The sequence below is a fragment of the Oryctolagus cuniculus genome, chromosome X, assembly GCF_051225735.1.
Source record: "Oryctolagus cuniculus isolate XC-2025 breed Fujian yellow rabbit chromosome X, ASM5122573v1, whole genome shotgun sequence".
Taxonomy (NCBI): domain Eukaryota; kingdom Metazoa; phylum Chordata; class Mammalia; order Lagomorpha; family Leporidae; genus Oryctolagus; species Oryctolagus cuniculus.
The window spans coordinates 81,756,474-81,770,465 of record NC_142888.1 but is presented as its reverse complement, the minus strand read 5'-3'; the positions used below and the strand labels follow the sequence as shown (position 1 = coordinate 81,770,465).

Sequence of the window (13,992 nt, the reverse complement as noted above, 5' to 3'; positions counted from 1 at the left end):
AAGTGAAATTTGCATGATATGTATAAAAGGAACTAAACTTTTTTTTTTTTTTGACAGGCAGAGTTAGACAGTGAGAGAGAGAGAGACAGAGAGAAAGGTCTTCCTTCCGTTGGTCCACCCCTCAAGTGGCCGCCACTGCCGGCGCGCTGTAGCCGGCATGCTGTGCTGATCCGAAGCCAGGAGCCAGGTGCCCCCCCCCCCCCCGTCTCCCATGGGGTGCAGGGCCCAAGCACTTGGGCCATCCTCCACTGCACTCCCAGACCACAGTAGAGAGCTGGACTGGAAGAGGAGCAACCAGGACAGAACCGGCACCCCAACCAGGACTAAAACCCGGAGTACCGGTGCCACAGGTGGAGGATTAGCCTAGTGAGCCAAGGCACCGGCCAAAAGGAACTAAACTTCTGAGAGGCATACCCACTTCTACCAGCTGGTCACCACTCTCAAGTTGTGGTATCAATAAATGTCTCGCTTTCTGCTTCCTTTATGTTTCTGATTCCATCCATTGTTGAGTAGGTGATCTCGGATGGCCTTAGTTCTCACAGCAGACACTGCAAAAATGCCTCCTGGGAGATCAGGAAAGCTGGGTTCTGGTTCTTGTCTGCTAAATAGTTGTGTAACCTTGGGAAGGTCTTAGTATCCTGAACCTCTTGTATCTTTGTTCTCAATCTAAAATAAAACTGGATAATTATTGTTTTCCAACCTAATTCATGGTGTCATTTTTTTCAAGACAACTGAGGTGATGGATTTGGAAATATTTTGCAAAAGCACAACATTTGGGGATGGCACTATGGTATAGCAGGCTCAGCCTCCATCTGTGGTGCTGGCATCCCATATGGGCACTGGTTAGCATTCCAGCTGCTCCTCTTCTGGTCCAGCTCTCAGCTAATAGCCTGGGAAAGCACTAAAAGGTGGCCTGAGTTCTTGGACCCCTGCAACCACCAGAAAAAGTTCCTAACTCCTGGCTTCAGATTAGCCCAGCCCCAGCCATTGCGGCCATCTGGGGAGTGAACCAGTGGATTGAGACCTTTCTCTCTGTCTCTCCCTCTGTCTGTCTGTAACTCTGCCTCTCAAATAAATAAAATATTTTTTTTAACAGGCAGAGTTAGACAGTGAGAGAGAGAGAGACAAAGAGAAAGGTCTTCCTTTTTCCGTTGGCCCATCCCCCAAATGGCCGCCATGGTCGGCGCGTTGTGGCCGGCGCGCTGTGCCGATCCGAAGCCAGGAGCCAGGTGCTTCCTCCTGGTCTCCCATGCGGGTGCAGGGCCCAAGCACTTGGGCCATCCTCCACTGCACTCCCGGGCCACAGCAGAGAGCTGGACTGGAAGAGGAACAACCAGGACAGAACCAGCGCCCCAACCGGGACTAGAACTCAGGGTGCCGGCACCGCAGGCGGAGGACTAGCCCAGTGAGCCACGGCGCCGGCCAAATAAAATATTTTCTAAAAAACACAACACTTATTTTTATGTAAAGGAATGTTATCTCAAACTTTACGTAGCTGGAGAAGAAAGTATTCTGTTTTAATATAGTTGTCACTAGTCATGCATGACTCGACCATTGGAAGTGTGGGTAGCCAGAATTGAGATGTGCTATAAGTATAAAGTACAATCCAATTTCTAAGATTTTAAACTATCTCAATAACTTCTTATATTGATTACATACTGAGATAATTTGAATATATAATTCAATAGATCAAATTAATTCAGCCTGTCTCTTTTAACTTTTTGAAACGTAGCTACTAAAAAATTGAAATGACATACATGGCTTGCAATTGTGGCTCACATTATTTTTCCATAGGAAACAATTAGTCTAGTTAGTCACATTAAGGAAGGTCAGAACAGCTGGATCCCTCCAAAAGTAGTCTCTCTGTTCAGAAAAGAAGGACCTGGGGATACAATTTCCATACACTCTCTACTGTTCTGTGTCTCTTGACCTCCTCTGAAAAAAGGTGTATATTTTGGTACAGAAGCCATTCTTTTGGGGGAATTTGGGAACAGGGTAGGTTTGACTTTCAGGAATAGGTGTGTATGAATCAGGGAAGGGACATGGAGAACCTTGGGTTGCTACAACAATGATAGACTATTGAAGAATAGCAAGCCAATTATCACATTACAATTCTCTCAGCCTACCAGGGTGGGTAATTAGCTTCTTTGAGGGATTCTTAAAAAATAACAGAAGAGAAGATTCCTTCCCAGCAACTAGCAATTTTGTCCTTTCAATTCAATTCAGTTCAATAGGTGGCAAAATTGCATAAAGGGAAAGTTAACACATTAATAGCTGCAATAGGAGCAGAGAGAGGCAAATGGGAAATGTCTTCCTTTTGTTCTGAAGGCAGGATTACCTCTGTCTATGAAAAGGCAATCAAAATAGCACTCTGCAAGTTTTCTTCAAATATCCTATAGAGGGCTTCTGGCTTCCAGTTTTATCTGCTTATTATAGCTCCCTGGTCTACTTTAAAGGCAGATGTGGCTAATGTGACTTGGATTCCAGGAGTCCATTAACTCTGGTCAGTGAGAATGGGCTCCTCAGAGGAGGATTATATGAACAAAATCCTTCCTAAACTTGAGTTTAGGATGTAGCAACAGACATCCCATTTAGGTCACACTCAGTACTGGCAGAAGTGGGGACTGAACTTGAAGGGAATGAATGATAAGGTCTTTGATTTATTCATGGGACAGTACAGGAAACAGACAACTTAAGACTAAACACTAAGGAATCAAATTATGATGCAAGTTACAGACCAAAGAGCATCAATTTAATAAACTTCAAGTTAAAATGAATCCAGATATTTACTGAAGCATGAATTGGAATATATATATATATATATATTTGTTCAAAGCAGAATCAAACCTATATGTTTTCTAATAAACTAGAACATCAAAACATTCCTTTAACTAAATCTGAACTGAGCCAATGTTTCATTTGGTTTGAATCCCTGCTAAAAAGTAACATTTTGGGCTTTCGTTTCCCTTCAAAGGAAGGTAATCAAAATTCCCTGGAAATGGCCTATCTTCCACAAGATTCAGGTTGAATGAAGATATGTGAATCTATCCAAAAGTTTCAGATACAAGTCAGACTAACACAGGATCAAATATGGTGGTGCCACCTACCAAGCCTTAGAAAAGAATAAAGAATTTCAAACCAACCCAATATCATTATTCTTTAGGTAAACATATATTAGCCTGTGTATGTCCTTTGCTAATAGCACAGAAAAATCTTGACCTTTTATGAAACAATTCTTAAATGTCAAACATCTGTAGGAGATATTTATGTCAACTGAAAACTATGCATTGTCTATAAATCATCATCATGGTTATCTGATTCTGATTCTTTGGGAGTTACTTTACAATTATAAATAGCTGATAACTGGAAGATTATTCTTATCTTTAGATATGCAAACTGTATTATTCAAAGAAGATACTATATCTTACAGAAGGTAAGAAATTTGTCCCAAATTACAAAGCTAGGACATGGTGAGTTTGGGTCTTTTTTTGAGAGGTGTCTCTGTATTCTCTTCCATATCCTAACTCCCTCCAATTCCCAGCTTGGAGTGATTGTGAGTGAAATGAGAGTGGAAAGGAGCATTTGGATATGACACATCCAAACCTTACCTAGGGTACTATTTTGCCCAAGATCAGCTTTGCTCCTTTGGGATATTCACTGAGTGGATGCCTTGGACTTGACTAAACGAACTTCCATGGAATGAGCATGGCCATGTTACATGGATCCTCCTGTCTTTTGGGGCTGAAATAATGTAGAAGCTGTAGACACATAATCTGAGATAAGCCAAAACATTTTGGAAACTGTCATGAAGGTGGTCTAGACTAGAGCTTGCTTCATTTATGTTCATGAACTCTCTGAAATGAAGATTTCAAATCTCTCTACTGAAAACACCACTTTAGAATGGTAGTAGAGAACAAGGGTTGTTTATAATTCTGATATCTGCCAAGTAAAGTCCCCTCCTCTTCTCAAATTGGTTACTCTGCATATCTTGTGTGTTTGGATAAATCTTCATTCCTTTCCTTTAGCGAGCGAGTTCTGCAGGAGCAAGAGAGCAGTTCTTGCCGCTTAATCCTCAGTTAGGATCTATTATAAATCCTTTCATTTTAACAAATATTAAGTCCTATTATGCAAGGGTACTTCAAAAGTTTATGGGGAAAATGGAGTTAAAAGATGAGTCTATTTTGTCATAAAAAGATCTTTGAAATTCATGCATATCTTTTCTCATCATATAAATTTTTCATGAAATTTGTGATGCTCCCTTGCATGCGTGGATTTCAAAATGTTTTGAACCAAAATAAACATCTTTTAATCCCATTTCCCATGACTTTTTTGAAGAAATCTCACATTACATTTATGTCTTTATTATCTTAGAGTCATTGAGGTGTACATTCTGTGGAAAGGAAATTTGGAGGTAGTATGCTGGAGAGTAATAATTTGACATTTATTTTATCAATTAAAAGTGTTTAATTGCAGGCCGTTGTCTTCATGTGTTCTGGGTAACCATCTGATTACATTGTCAAAGAGAATCTATTTTCTTCAAGTTAATACCACCTGAGAATTTCAAACCAATGAGTTATATAGCTGTTCAAAAAAACAGGTCCTAAAATTCTTTGATACCTCCCTTGAAGCAGTGGAGCCTAATTCTCCCCTTGAATTAGGCTGGACTTAATGACTATAATGAATAAAATAAAACAACTGAGAGTGTTGGCTTTGGAGACCAGATCATCAAAAGCACTGCATCTTCTTTCTTGTTCACTTCCTTGAATTATTACTGTGGGAGATCCTGCCAAAAGCCATCTTGGAAGTATATCTTGCAACTCAGTTCAGCTTCAGATATTTGCAGCCCCTAACAGTATCCCTAATTGACTATAACAACATGAGTGATCTTGAGTCACAACCACCCAGCTAAGCCACTCCAGAATTCCTGACTCACAAACTTTATGATAACAAATACTTATTTAAGCCACTAGTCTTGAAGTAATTTATGTCACAGCAAGATACAAGTAATGCAGCTAAAAATCCAAGACATAGCTGTTTTTGAAAAATGGTTAGCTAAGCAATTATTCATATATTTTGTAAAACCTGACCAAGTGTTTTAAAGTCCATCTTATTTTTTTGTAACCTTCTGCTTAGAAACTGTGCAATTTTATTCAGTCCAAGTGTTAAAACCTAAGTCTTTTAAAGTTCAGCAATAGGAATTTGTTTATATATCATATATATATATGTTAACATATATATTATGTGTTCTTCACATTTAAAAAATAGATCATCAACACATATGTATTTGTATTCCTTCAACAAACATTACCTTGCACTATACAGGGTAAGACAGGTGCTTTTGTATACCTACTTATTCACAACCATTTCTTGAGCATCTACTAGGGGTCAGGCACTGTGCTTAGCACTGAGCATACAAAAATAAAGGTAATGACTTGTTTCTTTGAGGGGCTTGGTATCTAGTTGGGGAAGCAGACAAACAAATACACATTTTGCAACACAGTCTGGCGAATATTATCCCAGAGATATGAATGATATGCTGTGATATTACAGAGAACAGAACAGCCATCTCTACTCTATGAGAGGTCTTGAAGTATGAACATCAGTTTTCAAGCAAAGACAAGTGGCAGGTCAGAGGAATGGCATTCCAGGAGTGAGACAACAGGATGTGCAAAGTATGAAAGTATGTAAGAATGAAAAAATGAGGCTATCTTTTTATAATTTAGTTCCCCCTGCCTGAGTATAAAGTAGTGGCTGGTGATATGCATACTCCTAGCAGGCTGTTGTACCAGGCACAGGAATTTCAAAGCCAACAGGCCGCTCAAGTTGCCCCAGATGGAAGGTGCTTGACTTCCCCATGGCTCTTAGGCTAGTAGAGTTCTCATGATGAATCCTGAACCTTGCCAAGATAAATGTTTAAGTCCTCTGGACCATAAAATGCCCTTAATATGAAGAACTCACATTTTCTGTGCATGTATGCTAAACTTATGAACTTGGGCTTCTGTGGTCCTTTATTTTTAATAAAAAATTAGAAAACATTGCCCTTTAGATCAATGCCACTCAAACTGTGAGTCCAAGAAAAGATAAAGAGTTTGAGCCAGTGCATGAATGAACACACTGTTGCCTTTATCAATAAAATTGTGCTCTCAAGAAATATAAACTGAACTAAATAGTTTGCCTAGTGGCATAGTTGATTTACATTTGGCACAAGCTACTAATCTCATCACAGACTGACTGCTAACAAATAGTTCATGGGTTGGCGGTTATCCATAGAACACATTTTTTAGATAACTCACTATCCATTAAATACAATCTTTATGACAAATCTTACTGTTTTCTTTCAGAACTAGTTCTACGTTTTCTTTCTCCGTTGGGAGAATGATATGATCTACCTTTTATCTCTTTTATGTATATTTTTGGTGTACTTGACTTCCTTTTTGTTTTGGTTTCTAAGTAGTTCAGAGCCAAATTTGAAGCTCGAGTACATCAACCTGGTTGATACTTATTGGTGTCATTTTTTACATACTTATTCTCCATTTGGATTTCCAATTTAAAATTTGACTCAATCATTTCATTGAATATGTTTTTGCTGAATGAGAATGATGACAATGATGACAATCATGACAATGAGCATTACAGCAAGCAGGACAAATTGGCCAGATTTCTGGTCTGCATCCATTTGAGTAGAATCAGGTTATCGCTGTGCCTCCATGATTCCAAAAACGTTTGAAGTTTTTGATCTCTGAATTACCAGAATTTGCACTCATGGAAACACAGTAGTACTCATGAGGAACACAATCCTCTGCATGCAGAGGGTACTGGCCTACATAGTGAAGTCAGCATGCACAGTTAGGAGAAGATCACTCACCGTCTTGGTCGTTACCTGAGTCAGCTGGAGACTTGCTTCGGCGCATGGGGCCGGGGCTCTTGGCTGAACTCTTCTGAGGTGTTGGGGATGCCTTTGGGCCAGCTGTGGCCGATGGGTTTCCCTTCATGACTCGGCATTCTGAGGCAAAAGAGACAGCTTAGTAGGAGGTAAAATTGAGGCTGAGAATGTCATTAGCCTTTGGAAACAGGAACAACTAACATAGGCCAAAAACACCTCAGTGGTTCAGGGCTCTAATGTGGTCCTCATTGTTTGTAGGAACTATGGTTCTGGGGTAGGTGGCATGGAGGCATTTTCAAAAGTCATCTGGACTAAGATACGTATTTAAGACCCTGGATTATGGAACAAGGGCAGGAGTTCAAAATTCAGTCAAGTAGGTAATTAAAAGTCCACCTGAGGTAGGCATTTGGCATAGTGGTTAAGACCTGTTAGGACAGCTGAAGCACATATCAGTGTGCCGAAGTTTGATCCCTAGCTCTGTCTCCTGACTCCAGTCTCCTGCTAATTTGGACTTTGAAAGACAGTAGTGAGGGTTCAAGTAATTGGGTTCCTGTTACCCATATGAGAGAAATGGATTGGGTTTACACTTGCCAGATTTGGCCCCTCCAGCCATTGTGAGCATTTGGAGAATGAGACAGAGGATGAGGACTAACTCTGTCTCTTTATCTTTCTTTCTCTCTCTTTGTCTCCCCCTTCTGTGCAAAAAAAGCCAACTCATTTATTTGCTAAAGACTTAACCATATCTCAGAAGAGCATCAATTGATGCATCCTTTAATTAGTTTCCTTGGAGTTGAAATTGATAGCTCAGAGGTTGCAGCTACACAGATCAACCATCCATGAATAATTTAAAAGTGGGAGTAGGAACTATCATTTATTGTCTATTATATGCCACAAATTTATAAGATTTACATAATGGATTTCGTGTCATTTAAATTTATTTATTTATTTATTATTTTAGAGGCAGAGGGACGGAGAGAGAGAGAGAGAGAGAGAGAGAGAGAGAGAGAGAATATGAATTTCCATCCACTAGTTCACTTCCCAGATGCCCACAATGGCCAGGGATGGGCCAGACTGAATCTGTGGCCCAGGAACACAATCTAGGTCTTCCATGTGGATGACAGGAACCTAATTACTTGAGCCATTAGCATTGTCTCTCAGGGTCTGAATTAACAGGAAGCTGGAATCAGGAGCTATGAATTGAACCCAGACACACTAATGTGGAATGTGAGTATCTTAACCACTAGGCAAAACATCAGCCCGTTATGTAATTTTATATAAATAAGCACTATCACCACCATCGTCTTGCACGCATAGAGTTCTTTTGATTTTGGGTGCACACTATCTTAACCCCATATGGTGGTTTAATGAATAAATGTGCCAGGAGTAACTCTGTCATTCAGCTCATGGTTGTGAAGGAGAATGTGCCAGATGTTCCTGTATTTGCCTCAAATCCAATCTGACACATAGTGAGCATCTTTATCATACAATCATTCAGTATTCCATACTATGGTCATCTGGGGCTTTGATAGTGCTAAATTTTTAGGAGGATCATTATACTTATATTGCTGATGAGCAGCCTTTTGTTTTGGGCCAGGAAGCAAAAAAGTAGAACAACAACTACAAGCCAAATCTCCTGAGTCTCAATTTAGTGATCTTTCCACTGACATTTTCTCAACCTTGTACTGTGATATGAAAAGTAGAATCAAACATCTGGAAACAGAGTAGTGTTTTCTTTTAAAAAATTATTTGAGAGGGAGAGAGACAGAGATAGAGAGACAGAAGAAAGACAGAAAGAAAACTCTCATCCAGTGGTTCACTTCCCAAATACTCACAATGGCCAGGACTAAAGTCAGGAGTTAAGGATTCAATGCAAATCTCTCACTTGGGTGGTAGGAACCCACTTACTTGAACCATCACCTGATTCTTCCAAGAATCTGCATTAGCAGCAAACCAGAGTTTGGAGCCAGAGCCAGGACTCTGATGTGGGATGCAGACATCTTAACAGGCCAACAGCCACCACAAGAATAATCTCCTTGTTGTCTACTACTTAAAGGTACATTGATGTATAAATTAACCAGAAAGATTTGAGTAGCTACTCTTTTAAATTAAGTATTTCAGGAAACTCAGTTAAGGGGAAAGTTCATTTTTGTTTGTTTCACTTCTTGTTTTGGTTGATGAACTTTAGTAGTCACTGCCTGTACCTAGAGATGTAGAAGATAGAGTGAATTGGAAATAGTCTGTACTCATTTAGCTATTGTATGATCATTTGCCTTTTCACAAATGGAATACAGCAGAAATGCCACCTCTTTTAGGCTTCTTGTCATCTGAGCTATATGTGAAGTCTATATTAGAAACTCCACCTTTGTTTTTCTCATACTTTAATTTTTGAAAAGTGAGGAATATATTTGAATGTGCCTTTCCATCAAAAAACCCTATTTCTGTGTGAGCTGATTCACCCTTAAACTTATACCTGGAGCTTGGATTCAAACAAGGGAAAATAGATGGGCATATGTTCATCTCCATCCTGAGATTAAAAGCGCTCTTGGAATCCTAAATCACAAAATGAGGAAAATGGGACAGAAAACCTAAGGAGTTTTCAAGGAAAAAATGTTTGATACTGACTCAGTGGAAAATTTAAGAATAGACACATCCACGTGAGCAGAATGAATATATATTCATAAATTTTAACTCCAAATATTCCTTCCTGTGACCTGATTGTGCCTATCAATCCATGTGATACACTATGTGCTTTAAATATATGGTCACTGTCAGGGCAGATGGTGAGTTTTATTGGGTTTGGAGGATAGGTCTCTAGGACATCCCATCAACCTTGCACATAGTGACCCATGTATCCAAATATACAGGGAAAAATTTACAATATCCATCCTTGAGGTACCATGCATAAGTGTTCTTCAGACAATATAAACCCATGGGAATTCTTAGGGATAGAAAGAAGAAAAATGGAACAATAAAACCCAGTTATATGCTTACCATTTTCATCCAGAGAAAAGTCATCCTGAGCATAGCGAAATTTTTCAGGACCACAGGCAATAAACACATCATCATCACCAAAGAAATCATGGAGACAAGTTACCTATGAAGAAACCAGAAACATTGTATTGGTATTTGGTGGTCTTGTGAAATGCAACTCACACTCATGAAAAAAAGCTTGACATCTAGGTCATCATTTCCAGATCCCAGGAATCTCTTTTCTCAAACACCTATAACACTTATAATCTGCTCAACAAACACTGCTGAATAATGCCACAATTAGTGTCATCATATTTTCATGTTTCATGTGTTCATTTTTTCCATTGCCTCAAGGGTAAGATTGAGACTATGTCTGAATGGAATGCCTCCCTTTTAAGAAAAGTTACCCAGCAAACAGGTCAACAAATGTCACCTCTTCTTAGACCTTCAAAGAGAGTGTTCCTGGCCCAACTCTTGGGCCAGGGGTCTAGGCAAAAGCAGACAATAAAGATGTTATGCAGCCTGTGATGGATAGGACCTTGGGGCTAACCAAGAAATGGAGACTTTTAAAAGAAGGACACCATTTCTTAACTGCATTGGATACCCTCAAATTGAACCTTTGCTAAAAATAAGCCAAAAACTTGGTAGTGGCTCAGGTTACCACTCCTCCCTGAGAAACCTGGAGAGGGAAACTAGGCTGACTACCTAAAAGTTCATCAAAAGCATGGTTCCTCAATAGGCTTGTAAAGCCATGTACCAAGACCCTTCCTGCCTTCTAGTGCCTTATGATTGCTGCTTTTCCAGAACAGAGAGAGATTCTTACCAACCCCCTTTTTGCACAAAGAAATGATGGTCCCTGGGAAAGTATACTGCTCCATGCAGTCTCCCCACTTCTCAGCTTTCCTAATTACATTTGATAATTAGTCCAGCCCATCAGGGAAACCCCAGGAGAAACCATAGAGTCAAAACATGCTTATCCCACTCTTTAGCTTGAAAGTGTTCAAAGCCTCTAATTGTTCTAAGCTCCCCATTCATGCTGCCAGCAATGGTGTTACAAATGCACGGTGCTCACAAACTAACAGCAGATTTCTGGGTACAGAAAAAAAAATATGTTATATTGGAAAAAATGTTTATATTAATAACATCATCTCCCACTCAAATTCTATTCAATTCCTGGTACCCCAGGCAAGATGGTTATAAGCCTCATATAAAGGAAGAGGTGCTTAAGGTGTCTCAGCCTCCCAAACATCCAAGAGATGCCCAGAGGAGGGAGGAAGATTTGGAGGCCTATCAGGGTAGCTCCTATTAAGCCTTTTCCTAGTCCTGGGTCTCAACCTTATTAAATAAGCCAAAACCCTTCTTCAGCTCACTTGTCCTTCACCCATTCATCCCATGATCATGTAATGACAGTCAGAGTTACCACTGACTGAAGGCTTACTCAATGACAAGCACTCTGCTAATTACTTCCAAATCTATCATCTCATTTTACCCTCCCAACAAAACCTAGAAGTCAATATTATTGACATTGCTATTTTAAAGATGAGAAACCCGAGACCCAAATACGACAAATTATCCAGATGACAGTGAATCCAGACAAGTGCAGATATGACTTCAAAGCTTGTGCTTTAAAAAGCATTATTTAAAAGAATATTTAGTTGAAAGACAGTGAAAGAGAGGAGAAAGAGAAAGGAGAGAGGGAGAGAGAGAGAGGGAGAGAGGGAGAGAGGGAGAGAGAGAGAGAGAGGAGAGATAGAGACTGTGCTTTTAACCACTTGACAATACATATATAGATTAGTCACTGGAGAGACTGCAATGAATAAGACTCTGTAATAACACCATGGAGCTTATGGTCTGATTGATGTACAATGAAAGAACATTTCAATTTAGGGTGTCATGAGTACTAGGAGTGTCTGTAGATAAGTTGAAAGCTATTGATTACCATATCTTAGTGACCCCAGTCACTGACTGGCATTGTGATTTCAATAAGCATCCTGCAGATTGTCCTGGTGGCAGAGCCTATGACGGAGGATACATGGCTTTGAGCTCTGCTACAGACCTCCCAGTAATATCTAGGACGTTGGTTAAAAAAAAAAAAAAACTGTAGCCCTAACTTTGATACATTAATTGTCCCCAAATTGTCTACTCTCTGCCACTTCCTTGTCTCTGAAGATCTTTGTGATGTCTTTGAGACTAGCTTTGACCCTATCTGCCATTTTTTTTTTGGTCATGAGTAAAGGAGTCCTCATCATGAAGTGTTCCTCAGCTAGTGGCCTTTAGGCATTAGCACTTTGTTTTAAGATCTCCTTGTATTTTCACTTGTATTCACCTAGTCCTCCCCTATTGGATCACAGGTTTCTGAATGTAGACCAAGTTTATCCCTCCCTCTTTATCTTGCCATGGTTGCTGTTAGAAAGCTTGTTACATAATTCAAATTTAGCCATGGATGTTTCTGCCCAACTGCATACAGAGAAGTAGGAACATTGAGAGGCTTTATAAAGATACATAAAGAAACAAAAGTAGGAATATGAAAGACTAAATCAATTGTGGAAAACAACAGACATTGTAGGATGTAGGATTCAGAGGCTTTAAAAAGTAACAAAACATGAATTTAAGAACAAGAAAGGAGAAATGACGATGAACACAGAAATTATTCTCACATGACTGTGAATTATTTCAAAAATTTTAATGAAAGGGATGATTTGTACATCTCAGTTACATTCCTTGATATCCTATTGTAGGACAACTAAACTTTACAAATTGTTTTGCGGGTTGCTTTGACAATGATCCACTCTCCTTCAATCCCAGGCCTCTCTACCCCCACTCAGCTTTCGAAAAAGCCTTTAGATAACTTCTCCTTTGGGAAGCTTCTAAGAAAGGCCAAGTCCCCTGTGCTTCTGACATATCACAACGGTGGAGCTGGCTTAAAACACATTCATATTTCAATCCAGCTGTTCAGCATCAGATTTCTGGTGTGATCCCAACCCACATTTTACTGGCTCCCAAATGTACACATTGCACACATGGATACCCAGCTTCCCCAAATGCCTTGGATATTGAGACACAGAAGCTCCCCATCTTTGTTACAGTCTTGGAAAAATAGAATGCTCTCCATCTAAAATATGTGGAATCCAAGGCCCAGAGAGTCAAAGTAGTCCAAGGATGCACAGCCAGCTTACGGTAGAGTTAGGACTAGCACCCAGATGTTCTATGTCAATTCAGGACAAATATTTCAATTACTAGAGAGAACAAGCCTTCCTAAAGTCCTGACTTCAAAGGTTTTAAAGCATATATGGTGAGATGGGCATTTGACAAAGCAGTTAAGACACCACTTAGGATGCCCACATCCTATATCAGAGTGCCTGCGCTTATTTTTTTCAATTCCAGCTTCCTACTAATGTGTGTATATATACGTGGGTCCCTGTCACCCACATAGGAGATCTGTTTTGAGTTCCAGCCTCCTGGCTTCACCCTGGATCCACCTAGGCCATTTCAGGCATTTGGATAGTGAAACAGTGGATGGAAGATCTCTCTCTCTCTCTCTCTCTCTCTCCCTATCACTTTGCCTTTAAAATGCATTGTAAAAGAAAGAATACTACAAAGCCTAGACATAAAAGTACTCATTTATCCTGGTCAATGTCCAATATGTGTTAGAACATTTTAGCGAATTGAAAAAAAGAAATATCTTTGTGGATAATGTTTTTAATTTATGGACAGGAAAACCATCCACTACTGTAACTGAAACTCAGTATGTAGTGGAGTAGAAGGACAGGGAGAAGTAGAGAAAGAAAAGAAAGGAAAGTGGGAAAAGAATAAGGAGAAGCAGGAGAAAGAATGGAGGATAAGAGATAATACTCAAGGGGCCGGCGCCGTGGCTCACTTGGCTAATCCTCCGCCTGTGGTGCCAGCATCCCAAATGAGCACCAGGTTCTAGTCCCGGCTGCTTCCCTTCCAGTCCGGCTCTCTGCTGTGGCCCGGGAAGGCAGTGGAGGATGGCCCAAGTGTTTGGGCACCTGCACCCGCGTGGGCGACCAGGAGGAAGCACCTGGCTCCTGGCTTCAGATCGGCGTAGCTCCGGCTGTAGTGGCCATTTGGGGGGGGGGGTGAACCAATGGAAGGAAGACCTTTCTCTCTATTTCTCT

The 13,992-nt window shown here is 40.2% G+C and overlaps 1 protein-coding gene across 6 annotated transcripts in view; it reads right to left on the bottom strand.

Moving 5' to 3' along the window:
- Positions 1-13,992, bottom strand: part of DCX (doublecortin) — a 133,095-nt gene that overhangs the window by 29,549 nt on the left and 89,554 nt on the right. For 3 of the 6 annotated variants that reach the window (XM_017349815.4, XM_051827263.3, XM_089324125.1), the window contains exons 4-5: positions 9,875-9,977; positions 6,881-7,003 (exon numbers count right to left, since the gene is read on the bottom strand). In XM_017349815.4, the coding sequence (XP_017205304.1) occupies positions 6,881-7,003; positions 9,875-9,977 (226 nt within the window). Of the gene's footprint in view, positions 1-6,865; positions 7,004-9,874; positions 9,978-13,992 lie in introns of all 6 variants that reach the window. The other 3 variants (XM_017349813.4, XM_089324123.1, XM_089324124.1) reach the window with 1 other exon arrangement.